Source organism: Lontra canadensis, unplaced genomic scaffold, assembly GCF_010015895.1.
Source record: "Lontra canadensis isolate GAN:19392208 unplaced genomic scaffold, GSC_riverotter_1.0 scaffold107, whole genome shotgun sequence".
Lineage (NCBI taxonomy): Eukaryota > Metazoa > Chordata > Mammalia > Carnivora > Mustelidae > Lontra > Lontra canadensis.
The window spans coordinates 5,499,356-5,523,597 of NW_022631101.1; the positions used below are offsets into that span (position 1 = coordinate 5,499,356).

At 48.9% G+C, this 24,242-nt stretch overlaps 2 protein-coding genes across 3 annotated transcripts; both read left to right on the top strand.

Moving 5' to 3' along the window:
- Positions 1–702: 702 nt before the first annotated feature.
- On the top strand, positions 703–7,812 carry LOC116855904 (myeloid cell surface antigen CD33-like). Of its 2 annotated transcripts, XM_032838978.1 has the most exons (7): positions 704–840; positions 906–1,295; positions 1,499–1,777; positions 2,007–2,054; positions 3,008–3,104; positions 3,338–3,419; positions 7,056–7,812. In XM_032838978.1, the coding sequence occupies exons 1-7, from the start codon at positions 798–800 to the stop codon at positions 7,218–7,220; spliced, it is 1,104 nt and encodes a 367-aa protein (XP_032694869.1). In that variant the 5' UTR covers positions 704–797; the 3' UTR covers positions 7,221–7,812. The 2 variants fall into 2 exon arrangements, with proteins under 2 accessions (XP_032694870.1, XP_032694869.1); XM_032838979.1 differs by lacking the exon at positions 2,007–2,054 and having other exon boundaries at positions 703–840.
- Positions 7,813–15,820: 8,008 nt separating this feature from the next.
- On the top strand, positions 15,821–24,242 carry LOC116855902 (sialic acid-binding Ig-like lectin 13). The gene is made up of 9 exons (XM_032838976.1): positions 15,821–15,947; positions 16,013–16,393; positions 16,581–16,859; positions 17,047–17,094; positions 20,700–20,957; positions 21,039–21,323; positions 21,639–21,738; positions 22,078–22,159; positions 23,693–24,242. Exons 1-9 carry the CDS (start codon positions 15,896–15,898, stop codon positions 23,873–23,875), a joined length of 1,668 nt encoding a protein of 555 aa, XP_032694867.1. The 5' UTR covers positions 15,821–15,895; the 3' UTR covers positions 23,876–24,242.

Below are 24,242 nucleotides of genomic sequence, written 5' to 3' on the forward strand. Positions count from 1 at the left end.
GTTAGTCACCATACAGGACATCGTTAGTTTTTGAGGTAGTGTTCCATGGTTCAAGCAGACACATTTAAAAAGACCAGGTGTCTGCAGCTGTGAACCTCACAGGGACAAAGAGAAAATCCAGTGTGTCTACGGAGGAAGTGGCTCCCTGGGTGGGGGGGGGGGGGGACCGCGTCACGGGATGGACCAGGCTGGGTCCAGCTGTCTCGTGTCCAGTTCCCCCAACACAGATGTTCACTAAGCTCACGGAGAATGAATGAATGAACATATGAATGGCCGCGGCCTTCTCTTCACCCAGGATCCCATCTCTTCTTCTGCCCCAGAGGCTCACACAGACCTACAGAGTCCTCCATCTTGCAGGACAGAACACCTGAGGGTCTAGATGAGGCTGTGACCCTCCAGGTCTAGCCTGGAGTTGACTAGCTCCCCAGTGTAGACAGTGCTGCTCAGACAAGCCCCTCGGGTGGAAGAGACCTCAGGAGACTCACTGTGTCCCAGGCCTCACGTGTCCTCAGAGGTCCTGGTCCAGGCTCTGGTGCCAGAGGGAAGTGCCGAGATGAGAGGCAGGACATGGGTCTGCTCCTGCTCTCTCCTTCCCGAGTGGATCTCCTTGGTGTCCAGCCAAGGGTGTGGCCGGCTCTGCGTAGAGAACGGGTGAGCTCTGGAGCTGTAGTTCCTCTTCTGTGAACCACGAGGCCCTGTGCTCCTCCCCAGCTTCCCGTGGGTCCCCCTCAGCCTCCCTCCCACTGCCTTCCTCTTCTCCTTCACCCACCGGAGGCCACACACCCTCCATCTCACAGATGCTGCTGCCGCTGCTGCTGCTTCTACCCCTGCTGTGGACAGGTGAGTGGGCCGAGGGGAGGGGGCGAGGTGGGCGAGGGCTGGTGCTGACCCTCAATTCTCCACAGGGTCCCTGACTCAGGGCTCAGAATTCTGGCTGCAAGTGCAGGAGACGGTGAAGGTGCAGGAGGGCCTGTGCGTCTCTGTGCCCTGCCGCTTCTCCTACCCCTACTCCCCATCCTACTGGACCTCGTCTTCCCCTGTTCATGGCTACTGGTTCCGTGAAGGGGCCAGTGCACACCAACATGCTCCAGTGGCCACAAACAACCCAGGTCGTAAAGTGCAGGAGGAGACCCAGGGCCGATTCTACCTCCTCGGGGATCCCCGGGCCTACAACTGCTCGCTGGACATCAGAAGTGCACAGAGAAGGGACTCGGGGACATACTTCTTCAGGGTGGAGAGAGGGTCTTCTGTGAGCTACAGTTACACACAGAACCAGCTCTCTGTGCAAGTGACAGGTAAGGAGGAGACCCCAGGAGAGGCTGCAGAGGAAGGACGGGGGTCCTGGGTCAGAGCTGGGATGGGACCCCCCTTCCTGGGAGGGGTTAGAGGTAACACATGTCAAGGTTCAGAAGCAGGAGCTGGACCAAAGCCTGAGGCTTCTCTCAGAGTCTCACTCAGACCCTCCTCCTGATTCCCGTGTCTCCCCATCTCCTCACAGCTCTGAACCACACACCTGACATCCTCATCCCGGGGACCCTGGAGTCTGGACACCCCAGGAACCTGACCTGCTCTGTGCCCTGGGCCTGTGAGAGGAGCACACCGCCCATCTTCTCCTGGACGTCAGCTGCCCTCACCTCCCTGGGTCCCAGGACTCACCTCTCCTCAGTGCTCACCCTCACCCCACGGCCTCAGGACCATGGCACCAACCTCACTTGTCAAGTGTACTTCCCTGCAGCTGGTGTGATCGTGGAAAAGACAGTCCAGCTCAATGTCACCTGTGAGTGTGGGGCAAGGATGCCCAATTGCCTGAAGGGGTGAGGGGCAGGAAGGTCAGTTTGGGGAGCCTCTAGTTTTACTGGAAGTTCTGTCTGAGTGTGGGACCTAGAAGGGCTCAAGCCCTGTCCCTCCTGTGTTTCTGTGGTTTCTGGGGGTGAGGAGAAGATACCTACATGTATCTCACATGCCCCCACCTCACTGAAGAGGGAAATGCCCTCTTTCCATCCCAGGTGCCGCACAGAACCCAACAACTAGTGTCTGCCTGGGACACAGCCCAGGTAGGAAGGAGCCTCCCGTCCATGAGGCATTGGGTGTCCAGGGTCTCTGTCAGGTTAAGTCAGAGTGGGACTTGAGACTCATCAGGTGGGAGTGTATGGGGGGCTGTGGTTAGAAATGAGAAGTCCCCTCAGCCCTCTCTCTCATACCCTTTTACTCTAGTCTTGCTAGGTGACCTGCAGTTTTCTCCCCACCACCCTGAATATGCTTTTTATCTTCCTCTGGTCTCTGAAGGACTAAAGCATTTTCAGTAACTTTATTTTTAGAAAGGAAATTTTAGGTTCTTGGCAAAATTGAGTTGAAGGTAGAGAGATTTCCCCTAAAGCCCTGCTTTTACATGCATAGCGTCTTCACTGTCAACCCCCGCCAGAGGGTACTTTTGTTACAATAAAACCTACATGGGCATGCATTTATCACTTAACAGTCCATAGTTGACATCAGGGTTCATTCCTGCTGTTGTACTTTCTATGGATTGGATAATTTTTAATGACATCTAGTCACTATAGTATCCATCTAGTGTCATGCAGAGTAGTTTTACTGCCTGACTGTCATTCCTCAGCTCTCTGAGCCCAGCCTTACCCCACCGGTATGGTAATGACATCTGCCTCCCTCCCCGAACAGGGAGCCCCATTAGAACTCTTTCGGTGCCCACCAGATGGCTGATAGGTGATGCCCAGAGATACATCCCTCACTCTGGGTGTTGGGGTCCCAGGAGGCATAGCCAGGAAGGACGAGGAGACCCGAAGGTCTGAGAATTCCTCTGCCTCCCCCTGCTTCTGGAAGCACGGAAGACCACCTTTGACCCTGAGTGATAGGGCCAGTGGAGACACCCTCCCTGGAAGGAAGGAGGGACTTTCTCCATCCCACAGAGCTCTGTGCTTATGTCTATCTCCCTCTCTCTGGAGTGCCCATGCTCATTAAGACTGGAGTTCACCCCAAGTGTCTCTGCCTACAGGGAAACTGGGGATCTGGTCAGGAGTGATTCTAGGTGCCGTTTCGGGAGCTGGTATCACCATGCTGCTTGTTCTCTGCCTCTGCCTTATCTTCTTTGGGTGAGCTGGGTGGGTATGGGGGAAGGGGGAGAAGTGGGACTTGCAGGGGTTGTGAGGTCCTGGAACAAAGGCAAAGGGTGCCAGGTACGAGTGTGTTCCCAGCTCAGTCCCAGCAGTCTAGGAACACAGGGACCTTGTTACAAAGCCTTGATATGAAGGCTCCTGGGCTTGCCCCACCCTCCACCTGCCTCAGAAGAGTGACCCCATGTCAGAGACCCCGGTGTCTCCATCAGAGTGAAGAGCTGCAGGAAGACAGCATCCCGGAGAGCAGTGGGCATGGACGGCAGCCCCCCGGTTGTAGAGCCAGCTCCCCTGGTGAGTGACATGGGCATCCTGGCATGCAGACTCTCTTCCCCATCTCCTGGGGTGGCCCACAGCCATGCTCCATTTAGCATGCCCAGAAATGAGCTCATTACCTTCCTGCTTGTTTGAAAATGTAGGTTTTATCCTTCAGGCATCTGAGGCCAACAGATCAGGAGCTGACTACCCCTGAAAAGGCACTCTGTTACTCACAGTTCCCAGGAGGAGAGGCACACCCCTCCACACAGGACCACATGGGGCAGGGCTAGGGTGGGTCAGGAGGCAGAGGGGGCAAAGGGAGTCATGGGGAGGGCCTTTATTTTGGTTTCCACAGGAAAGGTATGGTGAGACGGGGTAAGCAGATTCAGGATTGGCTAGTTTGAATCATTTCAGCAGATTCTGGGGTGTTGGGTGTCCATAGTTGTTTGGTGCCTGGCCTAGGGGTGATTAGGCTGAGGAACAGGGGCCCAGAATGTCAACTTTGGATGGATTGGTTTGCACGTGAAAGGCAGGCTTGCCGGCAGTCCTCCTCCATCTCTAGAGATTGACTTGTTCTGGCAGGGACAGTTCCTCTAAGGTCAGCAAGGCCCCAGATGCTAAAGCCTCAGAAACACGTTGTGAATGCACTCCTAAATATATTTTTCCTGCTGGCTATCCACCTCCCTGATGGCACTTGTGTCCCTGACACCCCGCCAGAGACCCAACCCTATGCTGCCCCAGCCTTGCTCTCCCTGCACCAAGAATGCAGCAGAGCACATCTGTGCTCTTCTCATTAGAGTAATGCAACCATTCCCTTCGGGCTGAGCTACCCTCTTAGTACTTACCCTGCTACAGCCCTCCCATCTCTCCTCCGTGAAGATCCTCGTCCCACAGGCCCAGGTCTGAAAAGCATGGCTCCTCCACCCTGCTGAAAGTCGGGTGCCCAAACAACAGGGTCTGGCATTTGGGGCAGGAAACCCAGAGTCACCAGAGTGACCATCAGTGCTTTAACCCCCGACACTGGCCTTCATCACTGGCCTGCTCACTCGCTTCAAGCGGAGTGAGCTCTTTGCATCTCAGAATCATTGCTGGGCTGTGAGCTCCTTCTCGTGTGTCTGTGTCATCCTGCCCTAGCCCTGCTGCTCATCTCTGAGCTCTGACTGACATTTATTCATTTAAAACTCTGGCTAAGAGGCCGCCTGTGTGGCTCAGTCAGTTAAACATCAGACTCTTGATCTTGGCTCGGGTCTTGATCTCAGGATCATGAGTTCAAGCCCCATGCTGGGCTCCACGCTGGGTGTGGAGGGAAAGCAGACTGTGTCAGTTTGCTAGGGCTCCCATAACAAGATACCATAGATGGAATGGATTAAACTACAGAAACATTTTCAGAAACAGTTGCAAAGGCTGGAAGTCTGAGATGAAGGTACCTGCAGGGTGTCTTCTTCTGAAAACTCTCCCCTTGGCTTGCAGATGGTCTGCTTCCTCTCTGTATCCTCACCTGGCCTCTTCTCTGTGTACACAAATCTCCACTGTCTGTTCTTCTTATAAGGACATAAGTCATTTTGGGGCCTACCCTAATGTCCTTGTTAAAACTTAATTACCTCTTTAAAGATCTCATCTCCAAATATAGTCACATGAGGTGTTAGAGCTTCAACTTACAAATTCAACATATGGACACAGTTCAGTCCGTAAGATGGACTTAGTCCTGCGTAACAATGATGAATCAGGATTTGCTAACGGAGTGAGAGAGCGTATGTGGAATATGAGCAAAGATAGTTCACTGCCTCTACTTAATGGGTGTGATAGATGCCAGTGATAACTCTACAGATGTCATAGATGTTATGGATGTGCATACACGTTCATAGATCCCAAAGAGGACTCCAGTGTGATTACCCTGAGTAGTATAAGTAAGTGGGAGAGACAGAGATACAAGGTGGAGATGACAAGAAAACCACTGAGAAAAAAGAAATGACCAGGAGAGTGTAGGGTTGGGTCCTGACAGCCAAAGGGAGATGAAGCTTCAGGGAGAAGAGAATGTTTATTTGTTTCAAATGCTAGTAAGTCTAGCAAGATAGGTTCTCAGAAATGAACCTTAAATTTAGCAAATGGTGTCACAGCTGATCTTGTCAAAGGCAGATTTGGTTTCCTGGGAGAGGAAGTTTACTTGACTGGTTTGAGTTCAAGAGAAAATGGGAAGATGGGAAGTGGAAATACTCTTGAAAAATATTACCATGAATCTAGAGAGAAACTAGTCTGTAGCTGAAAATGGTCATACTTTAAAATCCCCTGGAACTTTCTGTGTGATAGGAGCATCTTTTGTACTAACAAGGTGACTCTGGGTGAGCTCCTGTTTGGACTGGTCACCAGAAAAACCACCCCATGGTTAGAGGCTTGGAATTTTCATCCCTGCCCCTCCCCCATTCTCCAGAGAGGGGAGAGAGGCTGGAAATGGAATTAGTGTTTACATGATGAAGTTTACATGTTTACATGATGAAGTCTCCATACAAATCCATACAAATCCAAGTCTCCATACAAATGGGGTTCAAGGAACTCCCAAGTTGGTGAACACATGGAGATGACAGGAATGTATTTGGAGAGGGTATGGAAGCCTCCACTCTCTACCCACACCTCACCTTGGGCTTCTTTTCACTTAGTTGTTCATCCGTGTTGTATCTTTTATCACATTCTTTTATAATAAGCTGGTAAACAGTAAGTAAACTGCTTTCCTGAGTTCTGTGAGCCACACCAGAAAATTAATGGAACCTGAGGTGGGGCGCGTGACAATTGCTAATTTATAACCAGTTGGTCAGAGCTGTCAGGTGACAGACATAGGGGACAACCTGGACCTCTAAGCAGGTGAAGTGGGGGTGGGGGATCCTTGTAAGTCTTAGCCTTTAATCTCTGGATTTGGTGTTATCTCTGGGTAGAGAGCATCAGAATTGAGTTGAACTGTAGGCCACCCAGCTGGTGTTGGAGAATTGTTTGGCGTGGTGAAAACCCCACACATCTGGTGTCAGAGGTGTTGTGAATGTTGTAGCAGTGTGAAAATGAGGAAGACACACCCAGAAGAAAAGTGAGCTTTTCGTAAACACCCTCCCATGTATCCTGTGCCGGAGAGACTGGGGTTGAGTTCATGATCAACAGATGTGTAACCTCTCTGAGAACTGGTTTCTCTTTCTGTAAAATAATAGTCTTTTCCACACAGGTCTGAGTGACTGTTTAGTAAAATTTGAAAACAACCAATAGCGTTAGATGTGTCACATAAGAAATGTTCGATAATAACAAATAGCATGGAGGACAAGGGGAGTTAGAGAGGAGAAGGGAGTTGGGGGAAATTGGAAGGGGAGGTGAACCATGAGAGACTATGGACTCTGAAAAACAATCTGAGAGGTTTGAAGTGGCGGGGGATGGGGGTTGGGGGAACCAGGTGGTGGGTATTAGAGAGGGCACGGATTGCATGGAGCACTGGGTGTGGTGCAAAAACAATGAATACTGTTATGCTGAAAATTAAAAAAAAAGAATTAAAAAAAAGAAATGTTCGATAAAAGATTGGAAGAAAAAACAATGTCCAGTCAGAATCAAATTCACTTCATGGACCCTCTCTGCCTTCTCCTCACCCGACCTCAGACCCCCCCACACCTTCCTCTGACCCCTTCTTTGCTCTCTAAACAGGATTACCAGGAGGAGTCCAAGTCAGACCTCCCTGCTGACCCCACAAGCTCTGCAGGAGTGCCCCCCACCTCAGAAATGGAGCAGGACCTGCATTATGCCTCTGTCAGCTTTCACAGAATGGAGAAGGACACCTATGCAGAATACTCAGAGATCATGACCCAATGAGGAACCATCTGGCCCATCAGTCTTGGAGAGAGCATCCATACCCTCCAGGAAGGGGGACTAAAGCCTGATTCTTGGAGAGTTAACAACCCCATAGGCAATGGATTTACAAACTCCTGAATGTGAGTTTCCTGCTATATTGAAACTAAGGCTTTACAAGCAGAGAGGCCTGGGGTGGAATCCATGCTTTCATTTATCAACAGTATGACATCAGGCAAACCATTTTACCCCTCCATGACTCGATTTCCTGCTTTGCAAAATGGATGTAAGAAGTCCCACCTCACAGTGTTGCCACGAGGAGTATATAAAAGTGCATATAGAAAAAACCCAGCAGAAGCTCTGATGCACTGTGAGAGTTTGGTGCCCACTAGTTCCTTCCCCCTTGAACAGAAAGGTGTTGGTGACATTTCACCTAGAGACTGAGTGTTTTCTGTCTGGGACACCATATCAGCAATGTGTCAGTCTCACTTTCAAAACCCTTCCATGTTGTAATCATTTTGTAATATATACATATAGCAAACCATTACATTGTATAATTTAACTCACATAATGTTATGTGTCAACTATATCTCAATAAAGCTGGAAAAAATAAACTGTAGATCCAGATGTATTATTTAATGATAAATATTATTGAATATTTATCAGAAAAACAAAACCCTCCCCATGGGTCCCTTTCCTGACTTGGCCTCCAGCATCACCCCTCTCCCTTCCTGAATCTTCCCTTTCCATCCCGCCTGCCTCCTACTAGTCTTGTTAGAAGCAAAATCACATATTAACATTTAGAGAATTTCCTAAAACTCAGGGCTGACCACAGTCAAAATACTTCTCTATCTCCTCAGCCCCAACGACTAATTTAAAGCTTAGTTTAATTTAATTTAAGCTTTAGAAGCTTAATTTAAAGCTTCTAATTTGACGTTCCAGGTCAAGGGTCAGAATTTTTTTTTTTTAGAGGGCCAGATAGCAAGTATTTTAGGGTTTGTAAGCTGTAAGGACCCTAGTAACTATTCAACTCTGTGTTTGTAGTGCAAATGTAGCCATAGCCATTCCACAAATGAACTAATGTGGCTGTGTTCCAACAAAATTTTATTTGCAAAAGCAGACAACCCCAGTGTATAGTTTTCTAACCTCTATTCCAGGCTGTTTTCAACTTTACCCAGTCTACTTCTGCATCTCCATATCCCGACCCATCATTCCCTCACGCCATTCTCTAAGTGCTCCCATGCTTGTGAATTCCTCACCATCTTTGTGCATCCACATCCTTTTTCCAGGAAGACCCGTCACCAGATCTTCATCTGTCTGGCACCCTCTTATCCTTCAAAATAAACTTGAAAATAGATGTCAGGTTTGAGATGGTTGGTGGAGGCAAGCAGGAAGTTATAATCTTCCTCCTCAAAAGCCCAATATTTTATTTAAAAATCAACTTAAATAAAAACAGCCCTACCTGCACCAGTAGCACCAAAACCATGACAGGGATAAAGTATAAGGCCATAAGATCATAAAATGACTCCTAAAAACAAATGGGAGGTTCTGGTGTAGTGTAAAAAAAAAAATGTTTGGGACCTAACTCTCCCTTCCCTGCATCCAAGAGGGACAGCTGTCAGACTTCCGTTTATGATAATGTCAGGCTGGGTGACATGAGCCAACCATCTGTTGAAAACATAAAAAGTTGATTGTTAGATGGACCATGAGAGACTGTGGGCTCTGAGAAACAGACTGAGGATTTTGGAGGGGAGGGGATGGGGGGTTAGATCAGCCTGATGGTGGGTATTAAGGAGGGCACGTATTGCATGGAGCATTGGGTACCATACCCAATGAACACTGAAAAAATAAAATAAAATTTAAAAAATAAAAAAATAATAAACTTAAAAAAATAAATAAATAAATAAAAATTTTTTAAAGGAAAAAAAAATTGATGGTTAGACTTTCAATCGAAACAAGTTGTCATCAACACATTGTTCCCTGCTCCTCCCTCTACTTGCAACTAGAAACCCTGTAAATGGTGCAAGAAACAAAGGAGAATTCTGGAATGCAGTAAGAAGAAAGTGAGTTGGTTTAAGCCCCTAGAGCTAGGGGACTAACACAGAAGGAGAGCATCTCAGTCCTCCCATCCAACAGAGGAAAGACACTCAGACCCATCATTTCCCAAATCCTGAGAGACAGAAGGCAGCTAGGTAGGGACATTTTTCTCCCGGTTGGAAGGGAGCCCTTTTAACAATCAGGCAGGCCCAGCGCCCCCAGCAAAGGGGATCAATTGCAGCCAGAAATGCATGTCCAAGAAATACCTTCTCCATCAGACTTGAGATATCTTCTCCTGCCCAGAGGCACTGGAGCAGGAGAACAGAAAGGGAGAACGGGATCCAGGCATACTGTCTAATATTCCTGACCCTGACCTTAAATTTTCTCTTTTGTCAAATGTGAAGACTAGCCTCCTCACTTTCAGAAGTGTGTGTGTGTGTGTGTGTGTGTGTGTGTGTGTGTGATATGAAGCAAGCTATTTAAAGGAGGAGTACAGGGGCGCCTGGGCGGCTCAGTGGTTTAAAGCCTCTGCCTCCCATTCAGGTCATGGTCCCAGGGTCCTGGGATTGAGCCCCGCATCGGGCTTTCTGTTCAGAAGGGAGCCTTCTTCCCCGCTTTCTCTCTGCCTGCCTCTGCCTACTTGTGATCTCTGTCTGTCAAAAAAATAAATAAAATCTTAAAAAAAATAAAAGAGCAGTACAAGAGGCCAGTAAGCAGAGGACCTTAGCAAGAAGGCTCACATAGAAGGGACAGGCAGTCATCATCCACAGGAGGAACAATGCCTGAGAATGAACAGGAGAGGTGGCAGGTGAAGAGAGAGGAGGCCAGCACTTCCCACTCCTGATTGTTTCTCTGGCTCCATCCATCCCCATCCTTTTCCCCTCCTGGCCCCAAATCCAGTCATAAGCATTTGGGTCCTCCCTGCTGCTGAGCTGGGAGGTACCTGAGCTCAAAGCATGACCCTGTTTCAGCACCACGGACAGCACCAACCCCCTCGGGACCACCGCCCCACCTGAGACTCTCCAGGAGTCAGTGTCTCCTGGAGAGTCAGTGGATGGAGAGCCCCCAGAAAGCCAACATTTTATCAGCCCCCAGTGCAGAGTGGGAGGAGCCTACAGAAGGGTCTGGTGATATCCTAAGTCAATGATGCTGGTCAGGGGTGTCTGGGACCTCATAGGATGTGCTTCCCTCCTCAGACTTGGGCTCTTTGTTCACAGAAGGTGTTAACCAAGGATTGGGTGTTGTCCTGAGGTGAGGTTTAGGCATGGGTGGCCCCAGTAATTAGATGGAATAACAAGGCCAGTCTTGGGACATTGTTGGCAAGAAAGTAGTGATCACTCAAAGAGGGAGTCCTTATGGCATTTAGAGCTTTTGTAAGACCTTTGGATAAATAACGTTTCCATTCAGCTTTGTAACTGTCTTCCTACCAAGCCTGAATAACTTCAAGATTTTTTTTTCTTTCTGCATTTGAATTGATTTTCACTCTTTCAGTCTGGGATGGGTTTTTTCTCTTTCCATGTTTTCTCACATTTCTGTCTAGAGCCTTCCTGTCCCCTGATAGGTGGTCTCAACCACTCCAAGGGTCCCACCTCTGCCCAGGTGATTCTTGCAGTTACTAGCCCATGCTGTCTTGAGCCCCAGAGCTGGTAAGTGGAAGGAAGGCTGGGTCCTGTTAATAGGACTGGAAACAGGAAATTCATGCCCGTCCAACATCCCTCCATTTCTGTTCCTCCTTTTCTGGTCCTTCTCTGCTCAGGATCACCTGCATGGGGGCTGACTTCCACCAGCCCCCTCCCCTATGGTCCCTCCAGGATCTACTACACCAAGTGATCAGATTCCTCCCAGGAAACCCTTTATCGAGTCCCCCCAGCACAAAAACAGGGTTCACCATTGATCACCCCCAGAGCCAATATTCTGCAGGACGCTGACTTCATTTGGCTTTTCCCTGATGAGGTTGGAAACCTCTAGAAAAGGAAGGATGAGAAAAACTTGAGCTGTTTTGGGGTGCCTGGGTGGCTTAGTTAGTTAAGCAACTGCCCTTGGCTCAGGTCATGCTCCTGGAGTCCCCAAATCAAGTCCCACATTGGGCTCCCTGCTCAGCAGGGAGTCTGCTTTTCCCTCAGGCCTCTCCCCTCTCATGCTCTCTCTCTCTCAAATAAATAAATAATTTTTTTGAGCTGCTTTGTCTCTTAGGATAAGGGAAAGTCCTGGATATGGGATCCCAAAGGGAGGAGCCAGGCATAAGAGCACTGTGCCCATTGTCTCCTAAACTTCTCTCCCCATCCCTAATCCACCTCCACACAGTAGGAAAGCACTTTGGTGATTTTCCCCAGCCCCTACACAAAAAAATAGATGAACAAATTTTTGTTTACCTGTCACTTCTGGTCTTCCAAACTATTTCCTATAGTTGTAAGTGAGTAGATGCAAGGAGAGAAAAGTCACCTATATGTAACTTTTTTTTTAACCAGAATTAAAATTGTACTTTATGCAAGATTCTGCTATTTGTGTGTTTCCCTTTATGTAAATACTGCCACTTGACATGTATTTATCACCTACTCTGAAATTTGTCATTATTGTGCACAAAGCGAGTCTGCACTGCTTATAAGAAATGCACATTCTTGCTTCCAAGGACTCACTTTCTATCTTGGAAACATAAATACACAGTCAAGGAAATTCATCTTCTCACCCTCTCTCTTCCCATCCCCAATCTGTTTTCCGTAGAGAAGCCAGAGGGAATTCTAAAAACCCAAGAGTCATTTTCAGCTTCCAACCCTCCAGTAGTTCCCAGTTGTTCAAGCAGAAATAGCAAAATCCTTTAACATGAACTCAAGCTGTTACATGAACCATCTTATTTGGCTAAGGGGGCAGGGACCAGGTTCTAATGCCTAGAACACACCACAAGACAAAAAGCCAGCACATGCAGAGAGGTGCAAATGAATTTGTTTGTTTAATCTGTTAAAGGAAGACTTTTTTCTGAAGGCAATATCATGACCCTTATAGATATAAAATAAACATGCGTTAAAGATTTTTTATTGCGGCAAAAACACATACCATCAGATCTATCCTCTTAACATATTTTTAAGTGTACACCAGTGTTAACTGTAAGTACTGTGTTGTACAGAGGATCTCTAGAACTTTTTCAACTTGCAAGACTGAAACTTCATACCCATTGAATAGCAACTCCCCATTTTATTTATTTAACTCATTACAAACAAGGGAATGAGACAGAAATTAAAGATGCCCAAATTTATGTGGAATAAGGGAATATTGAAATGAATTTATGGATGCATGTAAAAGTGGCTTGGTAGGGGGATTTAAGTCCCCTCCCCAAGGAGACAGAATGTATGTGTATGTCTTTGGACAAGAATTATTTGCATTGCTATTAGTTATCTATAAATTATAGCATTTAAAATGGTTCAAAGGTAATAAAATGCTAAACTCAGATAATCCCAGATGGGTATGTTCTAAAGAATATATACTTTTTCACTGTGGACAACCAGAAATCTTATATTGATTATCCTAAATATCCTTATAATTCTTTTTTTTTTAAATAAAGATTTCATTTTTAAGTTATATGTACACCCAACATGACACTCAAACCCCCACTCCAAGATCAAGAGTCACATGCTCTAGTGACAAAGCCAGTCAGGCATCCCAATATCCTTACAACTCTTCTTTTTTTAAAGATTTTATTTATTTATTTGACAGAGAGAGTGAGAGAGCACAAACAGAGGGAGCAACAGGAAGAGGGAGAGGGAGAAGCAGACTCCCTGCTGAGCAGGGAGCCCAATGTGGGTCTCGATCCCAGCACTCTGGGATCATGACCTGAGCCTAAGGCAGATGCTTAACCGACTTAGCCACCCAGGCACCCCTATCCTTACAATTCTTAAAGTACATATTCATTGATCACCTAGTGTATGCCAAGCATTTTTCTAACCAGGGTGGATTCAGCAGGAGAGACAGACAAAGAATAATTAAGCAGATTATATTTTAGGCTGATTTGTGGTAAGGAGTTTGAAGAAAAATGAAAGAAAAAGATACAGAGAGAATATGAAATGGATTATAGTTTTCAATATGTTGTCCACGGATGTTGTCATTGGGAAACTGACATTTGAGTGTGCACACACATGCACACGCACGTGCCACAGGCACTTTAAGCAGACATGCACGAGTAATTCAGATATGCACACACAGAGGACACAGACCTACAGACACACGTATACTTCAGACACACAGACACACACACAGAGACAGACACACCTCCAAACACACACAGAGAAATCACACACATATATATATACAGACATACCTCAGGCATGCACACAACAGACCACAAACCCAGAACACACACATATATGTACACAGACCAAAGAAATACACACACACCACAGACACTCATAGAGACTGCAGACACAAACACACATGCACCTACACGGATACACAGGCCACAGACACACAAACACAACAGACACACTCATATATCACGTCCACCACAGCCACACAAGGTGCTCCTCACACTGGGAGCTTTGCCCTGGGAAGACTGGGGCCCTGGTTCTCTGGCCAAACAGATGAATAGACCAAGGTTGGTCTTACTTCAGCTCCCAGGACCCACCACTCAACAGATGGGAGACAGGTGCTCAGGGTGCAGGAGGACGGGCTCAGCCAGCAGAGGGGCCAGCTGGAGCAGAGGCCCACGGAGACTGTGCTGACCCGGGGAGAGAAGGGGAAGTATGTTCAGCTAAGTAAGAGCAAGGCAGAGATCAGAGCACAGAAGAGCAGCAGGTGTTTCCTCCAATTACCAAACCTGTCCCTTCCTTTCTCTTCCAACCTTGGAGTGGCCCCATCCTACAGACTGTCCACTGGCCACTGTGTGGACTGTGTCCAGCGTGGGCCAGACTAGCCTGCACAGAGCACTAGACCTGTGTGAACACATCTGCCTTCTTGAAAATCCCATGCGTTGGTTTATTGGGGTTAACGTAACGAAGTACACTGACCCCGCGGCTTAGTTAACAGAAGTTCATTTCTCAGAACTCTGGAAGCTAGACATTGTGGGCAGAACAGGCTCCTTCGCAAGCCTCTCTCCTTGGTTTGTAGGTGGCTGGTTCCCCCTTGTGCTCATGTGGTCTCCTGTTTGTGCATGTCTCTGTCCTAATCCCCTCATCCTCCTCCTCTTCCTCTTCCTCTTCCTCCTCCTCCTCCTCTTCTTCTTCTTCTTCTAGGATTTTATTTATTTATTCTGAGAGTGAGAGAGAGAGCACATGCAGGGGGAGCGGCAGGCCGAGGGAGAAGCAGACTCCCCACTGAGCAGGGAGTCCGATGTGGGGCTCAATTCCAGGACATTTAACTGACTGAACTACATAGGGGCCCCTCCTAATCCCCTGTTCTTATAAAGGCACCAGTCTTGCTGGAGTGGAGCTCACCCCAATGGCCTCATTTTACTTTAACGATCTCCTTAAAGACCCTATGTCCAAAGATAGTCATATTTGGAGGTACTGACGTTTGAAAATGAACATATGAAATCTAGGGTGACACAACTCAGCCCATAACACCCTGTGAATATAGGCCTCCAGCTATGCACAGGAATTAGACCCCTTCCCAAGGCAGCACAGTGAGCATCTGGTACGCATGATCTCTTCGTGGGAGGCCACAGACGAAGGAGCCCTAGGACACAGCTGGCCAGCAGGACCTTCTTACCAAAGCAGGAATATGAAGGACCACTGAGGAATGGGCAGGGCCAGACATTTGACGTGTAAGATGGCCACACCCAAGTCTGTGGAAAATGCCCACCACTGTCCCATATTCTCCCACAGATAAGAGCTGGGCACTGCGATCCCTCCATGTGACTGCTGGGGAAACTGAGCCTTGGAGGGGAGGAGGGCCAGGCACGCCTGGGCATTCTCCCTCAACGTCATGCAGTGCTATCATCTTGCTGCAAATGCCCAGCTCTCAGGTGTGGTCCAATGTGGGCGACACCTGGGGCGCCTGGAGCAGAGGGCTGTGAGCCGGCCAGCAAGCCCTGGAACACCTGGGAGTCCCGGTCCCTGTCCACTCTGGCCATTCATACCTGGGAACTCACCTCCTGGCTTCCCAGAGCAATGGTGTTCCCACAAGCCCCTGCCTGTGCTTCTGCCAGCTCACACTGTACCAACAGGAGCTGCCACAGCCTGGAGTTTCTCCGTCCCCTTGGGTGTTAGGGGAGTTTTTAAGAACAGAGATGGGGTCTGTCCTTCTCCACTTTGACTCCACGGCCCTGAAAGGAGATGTTCATGATGCGGGTGTCGTGCTCACTCGTTAATTACACATCAGTCACTTCCCTCGTCCACAGTGGGGAGGTAGCCCCACCTTTCATGCCTCAAGGTTCCCCTGCTCACCCTCCTGCATCCCACATCCGGCAGGACTGAACATCCAGGGTTTCTAGAAGCTATCATTGGCCAGGTAGTCCCTGCCTTCCTGGTGGGAACGGAGGCTACAGATAGGGACTGGGGGGTGGGGGGTGGGGGGTGGCTGGGACCCCATCTGGAAAGTAGAAGTTGTTAGTCTCCAAGGTCCGTGCTGTCATCAACTGCGTCCCAGCACCAACTTCCTCTTCTGTGGCCAGTCACTTTTCAGACATTAGCCTTGGCCCTCCTATTGGGGCTTCCTCTCTGTCCTGTGGCAGCTCCATGGCTCTCACCCCAAAGATGCTGCCGCTGCTGCTGTCCCTGCTGTGGGCAGGTAAGTGGGCCAAGGGGAGGGGGCCCATGGGGCTGGAGTTGCCACTCACCCTCGATTCTCCACAGGGTCCCTGGCTCAGCATTCAGAATACCAGATGCAGGTGCAGGAGCTCCTGACGGTGCAGGAGGGCCTGTGCACCTCCGTACCCTGCCACTTCTCCTACCCCCGCCAATACACTAATAATGACCCAGCTTATGGCTACTGGTTCCGGGAAGGAGCCAGTTCAAACAACGATGCTGCAGTGGCCACAAACAACCTAGGTCATAAAGTGCAGGAGGAGACCCAGGGCCGATTCCGCCTCCTCGGGGACCCCCGGGCCTATGACTGCTCCCTGGACATCAGAGATGCACAGAGAAGGGACTCGGGGACATACTTCTTTAGGGTGGAGAGAGGGTCTTCTGTGAGATATAATTACCTGCAGAATCAGCTCTCCGTGTTTGTGACAGGTAAGGAATGGGCTTCAGGAGAGGACACATGTCCCATGCATGGATCCCGAGGGCTCCTGGGGCAGGGCCAGGAAGGGACCCCCTGATCTCCATCCTGGCTGGGGAGGAGACAGCTGGCCTGGGGTGGAGGCTGCTTCTAGGGGCACACTCAGGGTCCCACTGCAGGATCTCTCTCTCTCCTCCTCAGCTCTGACACAGACACCTGACATCCACATCCAGGGGTCCCTAGAATCTGGCCACCCCAAGAACATTACCTGTAGCGTGCCATGGGCCTGTGAGAGGGGGACACCCCCCACCTTCTCCTGGATCGGAGTTGCCCTCCCCTCCTGGGGCTCCAAGGCTCCCCACTCCCCCGTACTCACCCTCACCCCGAGGCCCCAGGACCATGGCACCAACCTCACCTGTCGAGTGACCTTCCCCGGAGCTGGTGTGAGCACGGAGAGGACTGTCCAGCTCAACGTGTCCTGTGAGTGCCAGGCCAGGGTGCCAGGGTCCCTGAGGGCTGGGGGTGTTGGGGAGGCAGGGTCTCGAATCCTGGGGAGGAAGGAAAGAAAACACCAGATTCCACCCCTTTCCCATTTCTGAAGTTTCTGGGGGAAAAGGGCCAACACCGACTTTCCTGCCCCTGAAAACAATTGTGTCTATCTGTTCAGATGCACCCCAGAACCTGACCATCAGTGTGTTCCGAAGAGAAGGTACAGGTAGGGTACAATCTCTCATCTTGGGCTGTGGTGCAAATGGCATCTGTCTCCATCCTTCAGAGCAGAGTTGGGGTTTCAGAACTCAGGTGGGAGAAAGGCTCAGGTGTGGGGGCAGCAGAGGTGGGGAGCAGCCCACTGGCTCCTCAGGGTACAAACTGGTTTCTCCCCACCGCTGACCCTGCTCTCAAGGGTACTGCATGACCTCTGTGCCTGATGGGGGTGGCCGTCCCCAGTGTCCCAGCTATGTTCTCCCCCCAAATATCGCCTCATTCCCCTTAGGATCTGGACCCCACCTACTCCTGCAATTCCCTTCCACATCATAGTATTATTGTTTAAAACAGTAAACACAAAATGTGTCTTGGTCTGCTTGGGCTGCCATAACAAAATACCACAGACAGAGGGGCTTAAGCCTCAGACACTTATTCCTCACATTTCTGGAGGCAGGTTCAAGGTCAAGGTGCCAGCCAGTTTGGTTCCCAATGAGAGCTCACTTCTCGTAAACAGCTGCTTTCTGGCACTGTTTTCTCTCACACAACTAAAAGAAAGTGAGTTCTTTGGTGTCTCCTCTTACAAGAGCACTAATCCAGGGGCACCTGGGTGGCTCAGTTTGTTAAGTGTCTGCCTTTGGCTCAGGTCGTGATCCCACGGTCCTGAGATCAAGTCCTGATTTGGGCTCCTTACTCAGCGACAGGCCTGCTTCTCCCTCTCCGTCTGCTGCTTCCTCTGCTTGTGCTCTCTCTCTCTCTGACAAATAAATAGATAAAATCTTTTTAAAAAAGAAAAAGAGCCCTGATACCTTCTAAGGCCCCTACTCTCATGATCTCACTTAACCCTAATCACCCTCAAAGACTCATCCAAATACCTCCAAATACCACCATGTTGGAGGGTAGGGCTTAGACACATGAGCTTAAAGAGAACACGATCCAGTCCCCAGCAAAATGGAGTAAGAATAAAATAGTCTTCGGCACCTGTGTACCTCCCCTCTTGGTTATTTTTCCAAATACAATCTACACATCTACATTTAAAAACACACACATAGGGGCGCCTGGGTGGCTCAGTGGGTTAAGACTCTGCCTTCGGCTCAGGTCATGATCTCAGGGTCCTGGGATCGAGTCCCGCATCGGGCTCTCTGCTCTGCAGGGAGCCTGCTTCCTCCTCTCTCTCTCTGCCTGCCTCTCTGCCTACTTGTGATCTGTCTGTCAAATAAATTAAAAAAAAAAATTAAAAAAAACACACACATACGTACACACCATGCTATATAACTCCTCTGCATCTCTATTATTTTTTAAGTTTTCATTCAAATTCCATTTAGTCAACATATAATGCAACATTAGTTTCAAGTGTATAATATAGTAATTCATCACTTCCATACTCACCTGGTGCTCATCACAAGTGCCCTTCTCAATCTCCTTATTTCCCCCTCGCCCCTCTTCCTCCTCTCCAGGAAATGATCAGTTTGCTCTGTATAGTTAAGAGTCTGTTTCTTGATTTTTCTCTCTCTCTCTTTTTGCCTTTGCTCATTTGTTTTGTTTCTTAAATTCCACATATGTGTGAAATCACCTGGTGTTTGTTTTTCTTCCAGCTGACTTATTTCACTTAGCTATTATATTTTTAAGAGTTATTTATTTATTTTAGAGAGCGAGAGCACGCACACGTGCATTTGAGCTGCGGGAGAGGCAGAGGAAGAGGGAGAGAGAGAATCTTCAGGCAGACTCCCCACTGAGCCGAGAGCCCGACCACGCAGGGCTGGGCTTGGTCCCAGGACACGGAAATCAAGACCTGAGCCTAAATCAAAATTTGGTCACTTAATTGGCTAAGCCACCCAGGTGCCCCTCACTTAGCTATTATTTTTTAATAAACTTTTCATGGTCGAGTAATTTTAGGTTTACATTGTACAGAGTTTCTATAAAGCCCTCGTCTATCTTCCCTTGTCTTTAAGATTTTTTATTTATTTATTTGACAGACAGAGATCACAAGTAGGCAGAGAGGCAGGCAGAGAGAGAGGAGGAAGCAGGCTCCCTGCTGAGCAGAGAGCCCGATGCGGGGCTCGATCCCAGGACCCTGGGATCATGACCTGAGCCGAAGGCAGAGGCTTTAACCCACTGAGCCACCCAGGCGCCCCTCCCTTGTCTTTAAAAGTATTAACACCACCATGATGCATTTGTCCCAACTAAGTAAGTGACGTTGGTACATTACTTTCTCTATGAGTTTGTAGGAAAGCTTCTTCATTCTTACTGAGGACTCCATGGTCTTCCAATTAGAAGTATATTATACTGTGAACTACTTAAGGAGTCCCCATTGGTGGAAAGCCATGGTGTTTCCAGACTTTTGTTAAGGCAAATAATACAGCAACAAATAACTTGTATAAACATCTTCCATATGTGTGCATGCATCTGTAAGATAATTCCCTAGAAAAGTCCCAAATCAAGAGGTATGTTTGCAATTTCTACAGTTACTGCCGAATCATACTGCACAGAAGCCGTTGTTTTTATAATCTCAACCTGCTGAACATTTTCATCCTTGCTGATATCTTAAGTGAATTCACTGTCATTTTAACTTGAATAATCATTTTGTAAACAGGTTGTGTAGCTTTCATTATGCTTAAGAGTCGTTTGTATTTCTTTGCGGACTTTTTCTTAATGATCTGAAGAAGCTCTTTTTACATGAAGGAGATCAGCTGTGTGTTACTTGAAAGGATTTATTTCCAGACTAATAATGGCCCTTTGACGTAGCATATGGTGACTTTGTTAGACAAAAACATGGTTTTTTGAGGAAGGCGTTGCATTCAGTGACATACTGGAGTTGGTTCTCACTGGCTGGCAAGAGCCAATTGTGTCCATGTTTTCCCAATTCTGAGTTCAGTGACATTTAGTTGGATGCTTGAAATCCGCCAAGGGGGAAGTATTTACACCAAGGAAATTGGCAAGTCAAGACTTTTTTTTTTCTCCCCTCCTCCTCCCCAATGAGCTGGTTGTTAAACATATACCAGTAAGCCACTGTTACTGTCTTTCCCCAATCTATTATTATTTTGAATCCTCAGCAATGTCATATGTCAACACTCACTCGAGCCTTACAGACTGCCTGCTCTTCCCTGAGCATGCAGAGCCATTTCACACCTTAGCTGCGGCTACACTTTCTGTGCCAGCCTCCAGCAATGTCCTTCCATGCTAGCTCCTGGCCCCTCTCATGCTTCACTTTAGCCTTTCCTCCTCCAGGAAGCCCTCCATGCCCTGACAGTCTCACTGAATTCCCATCTTCAGGGTTCCCCCGAGCACAATGTACCCCCATCACAAAACACATCACACTGCTGTATGACACCTGATTCTGGGTATCTCGCTCACAAGACTGTGAACTCTCAGAATAACTAAATTAGACAGGTCTTAGCGAACTTAGAGAAAGACAGAATGTACATGGGCCTCTGTACATGGGTGCTTTCTCTCAGTCCTGTCCCCTTCAGCTGACCCCATGATCATGGGGTTCAATCATGTGGTGGAAGAGAAGAAACAGATTTACATGATGTGAGGAAAAGAGACAGAGAGAGAGAGAGAGAGAGAGGCAATACTCCCAGTGAGGACCAGGGCTTAGCTTTCTCTCTGTCTTGCCAGGACCTGAGGCTCTGGGCAATGGCTCGTCTCTCCCAGTCCAGGAGGGCCAGCCCCTGCGCCTGGTCTGCATCGATGACAGCAACCCTCCTGCCAGGGTGAGCTGGACCCGGGATAGCCTGACCCTGCAGCCTTCACAACCCTCAAATCCTGGGATCCTGGAGTTTCCCCGGGTGGAACTGGTGAACCACGGAAGATACGTCTGCCAAGCTCAGCACCTGTTGGGCTCCCTGGAAGCATCCGTGAGCCTCCTTGTGAAGAGTGAGTTGGGACATATCTGGGAAGGATGCCTGGGCCCTGGGGAGGGGTGCCTCCTCTGATCTCTCTGCTGTCTTCCCACAGCCCCCGTGAAGCTGTTTGGTCCCTCCTGCTCCTGGGAGGGCGAGGATATGCACTGCCACTGCTCTGCTCAATCCCAGCTGCTCCCTTCTGTGCACTGGTGGCTGGGGGAGGAGCTGCTGGAGGGGAACCACAGCAACGCCTCCTGGATCCTCACCTCCAGCTCTGTGGGGTCCTGGGCCAACAGCTCCCTGAGCCTCAGCGGGCCGCTGGGCTCCAGCCTCAGACTCAGCTGTGAGGCCTGGAATGCCCACGGAAAACAGAGCATGGCTATCCTGCTACTGCCAGGTCAGGGAGTTATGAAGGGCAATGCCCGGGGAAGGGGGTGCATGAATCAGGATCCTAGAAGACATTGAAGAGACAAGTGGCTCTGACTTGGGCAAAGGAGCACTAGAGGTCAGAGTCATCCGTAGGTTGAAGAGGGGAGGGTTTGAGGGAAGGGCCAGGGGAACAGGAGGCTGGGGTCACATAGAGGGGTGGGGGACAAAGGAGCCAGTCCTGGGTAGCTGTGGGCACACCCCTGGGTCATGGATTCCAGAAGGCTGGGTGCTCAGGTGCCTGCTTAGCAGGACTGGAGTTTACCCCAAGGTCTCTTATCTGCAGGGAGACCAGGGGCCAGGACGGGTGTGATTCAGGGGGCCATCTGGGGAGCTGGTATCACAACCCTGCTTGCTCTCTGTCTCTGCCTCATCATCTTCTTCACGTGAGTGCGGGCTCTGCTTTGAGTGAAGGCCTCCTGAGGTTGGGTGACCCAAAGAATCTCCCAAACTCGAAGCCTAGAGCCGAAGAAACCTGGGGAAGTGATGCAGCCAGAGGGGACACAATTTGTCCAAGTGGCATCAGGAATCTAGCCTCCTGACATAGAGGCAGGGAGTGGTCTGTTCCCCACACGGGGTTCCCACTGTCAGGGAGAAGAGAATATGCATTCTCCTCCTAGTCTCTGTAGCCAGATGGCAGCCTTCATGCCCTGCCTCAGTCACTCATCCTTCCAGGCTTCCAGCTGTGAGCAGCCAGGCTGAAAGGCTTTGATCTCTCCCCTCAGAGTGAAGACCTACAAGCAGAAGTCAACCAGGAAAGCAGCGTGCAGGGATGGCGTCCATCCAGCCTCAAATATGGTCTCCCAGGTAAGTGGCTGGGGCATCTCTTTCTCTGGTGTCCCACCTGGACACCTCTCCTGGGATGGACCATGGGGTGGCTCACTCAGCATGCTAAAAGATGAGTCCATCATGGACCCTCCAAATTTGGTCCTCCCTCGGGATTTCTGGCTGGGCTCAACTCAGAGACCCGAGAGCCCCCTTTTCTTCTCCCCTCCCCTCCATCAGCAAGACCCAGTAATGGGCCAAGTTCCACCCATTTCCCTTTCAGCAAAGTTTCTTTTTCCGTTTAGCCTCTTCCCTGCTGAGCCCTCACTGTCTCCCTCCTGCGCCACTTTCTGTGCCTTACCTCCACGACGCCACCTCTCCACCTCACCTCCCAAGCTTTGGTCAAGAAATTCCCCAAACCCCTGTGACCCCACTGTCTGAATCAGCATGGTTCAACAGAAAAATAATATGAACCATGTACATGGCTAAAATTTACTAATGGCCACATTTAAAAAATAGAAAGAAGTATGAGATCAGTTTTAATGTAATATATTATTTAACCCAATATATTCAAAATATCATTTCACCATCATATCATCAGAATCAATGTACAGATTATTAATGAGATAGTCTGAATTATTCCTTCCTCTCCTCCTTCCCCTCCTTCTCCTTCTTCTTCTTCTTCTTCCCCTTCTTCCTCTTCCTCTTACCCTTTCCCTTCCCTTTCCCCTTCCTCATCCTCCTCTCCTTCTTCTTCTCATACTCTTTGAAATCCAGGGTATGTTTCACACTCATGGCACACCTCCGCTCAGAATCTCCATGTTTCATGTACTCAGTAACTACATGTGGCTAGGAGCTACCGTATTGGACATGTAGTCCAGTTTCCTTGGTCTGGTGTTCCGTGACCTGCCCTCTGCTGAGCTCTCTGGCCCACTTCCTTCCCCTGCCCACAAAAGTAGCTCCTTAATCCCAGGCAGGGCTCGTTTTCTGTAACTTTGTGCCATTGCACGCATGATTTCCTTTGACCCTCCTCATTTGCACTGGCTAGATCCCTAATTCACCTTTCACGCTCCAATTTGAATATCCCCCTGCCCTAGGCAGGCAGACTGTCACCATGCCTCCCTGTAATAATCATAGGCATGTTCCCAGCATCGTGTGAGCCCCTGGGTCGATGCTGCTTCTGTGCACCAGATTATAAGTTACGATTTTATCGTGTGTGTGTGTGTGTGTGTGTGTGACAATTTGGTACTGTCTCTTTTCCCTGATAGGCTGTTTGAGGTCAGAGATTGTGTGTGCTGAAGAGTTTCTTGACCTTGCTTACTCTGTTTTAATATCTATAAAATGGGGATAACAGTTATACCATCCACAGGGGAGTGGGGAGAGTTGTAAGGATTCAATGCCATCATGACAAAAATTTGTTAAAGATACAAATGAATGAATGAGAATGAATGAATGGACGGATGAATGCTCAGGAAATGGGCATGAAGTGGATAAATGAGTAAGTGCACCCCAGCCCCCTCTTCCCTTCTCCAGACCCAAAGGGCAGCTCCAATGCCTTTCCTTCATTCCACTCAGGATCACCTGAGCAAACGCTGCTCAGACAGCCCCTCAGACCACCTGCCCCCAGCTGTGGCCACCTCCCCCTCAGAGAAGGAGCAGGAGCTCTACTACGCCAGCCTCAGCTTCCACGGGCTGAAGTCACACAACTTTCAGAACCAGGAGACCACTGAGTATGCAGAGATCAAGATCCAGAAATGATGAGCCCAACCTGATCCCTGCCTCCAGTAGGACCAGCTCTGACTGGAGCCTGGACAGGACATTTCTGAAGAAACGCATAGCAGACACTGATTCCTTAGGAGTTGACAGCCCTCGGAGCCAAAGTTTATAAATTGGAATGTGACACTTCTTAGAGTGGCGGAAAATCACAGATTCCTGATTTCAAACATCAGGTGAGGCACTTCACCTCCCTATGCCTCCCTGTGTTCCCTCCTCTGTGAAATGGGGAATAATAATCATCAGGTACATTGTTCAGTGGGGAAAAAATGCACCATTGGCATTGTTAAGCATATCCTTATGTGTTAAGTTTACCTCAGGATGGAGGGAGAGATCAGCTTTTGAACATGTA

Bases quoted from the DNA above. Each gene is read 5' to 3' on its own strand.
- LOC116855904 (XM_032838978.1), top strand. From the start codon at position 798: ATGCTGCTGCCGCTGCTGCTGCTTCTACCCCTGCTGTGGACAG. The intron at 1,296-1,498 runs GTAAGGAGGAGA...ATCTCCTCACAG, and splicing joins GCTCTCTGTGCAAGTGACAG to CTCTGAACCACACACCTGAC. The intron at 3,420-7,055 runs GTGAGTGACATG...CTCTCTAAACAG, and splicing joins TTGTAGAGCCAGCTCCCCTG to GATTACCAGGAGGAGTCCAA.
- LOC116855902 (XM_032838976.1), top strand. From the start codon at position 15,896: ATGGCTCTCACCCCAAAGATGCTGCCGCTGCTGCTGTCCCTGCTGTGG. The intron at 16,860-17,046 runs GTGAGTGCCAGG...CTATCTGTTCAG, and splicing joins TGTCCAGCTCAACGTGTCCT to ATGCACCCCAGAACCTGACC. The intron at 20,958-21,038 runs GTGAGTTGGGAC...GTCTTCCCACAG, and splicing joins CGTGAGCCTCCTTGTGAAGA to CCCCCGTGAAGCTGTTTGGT.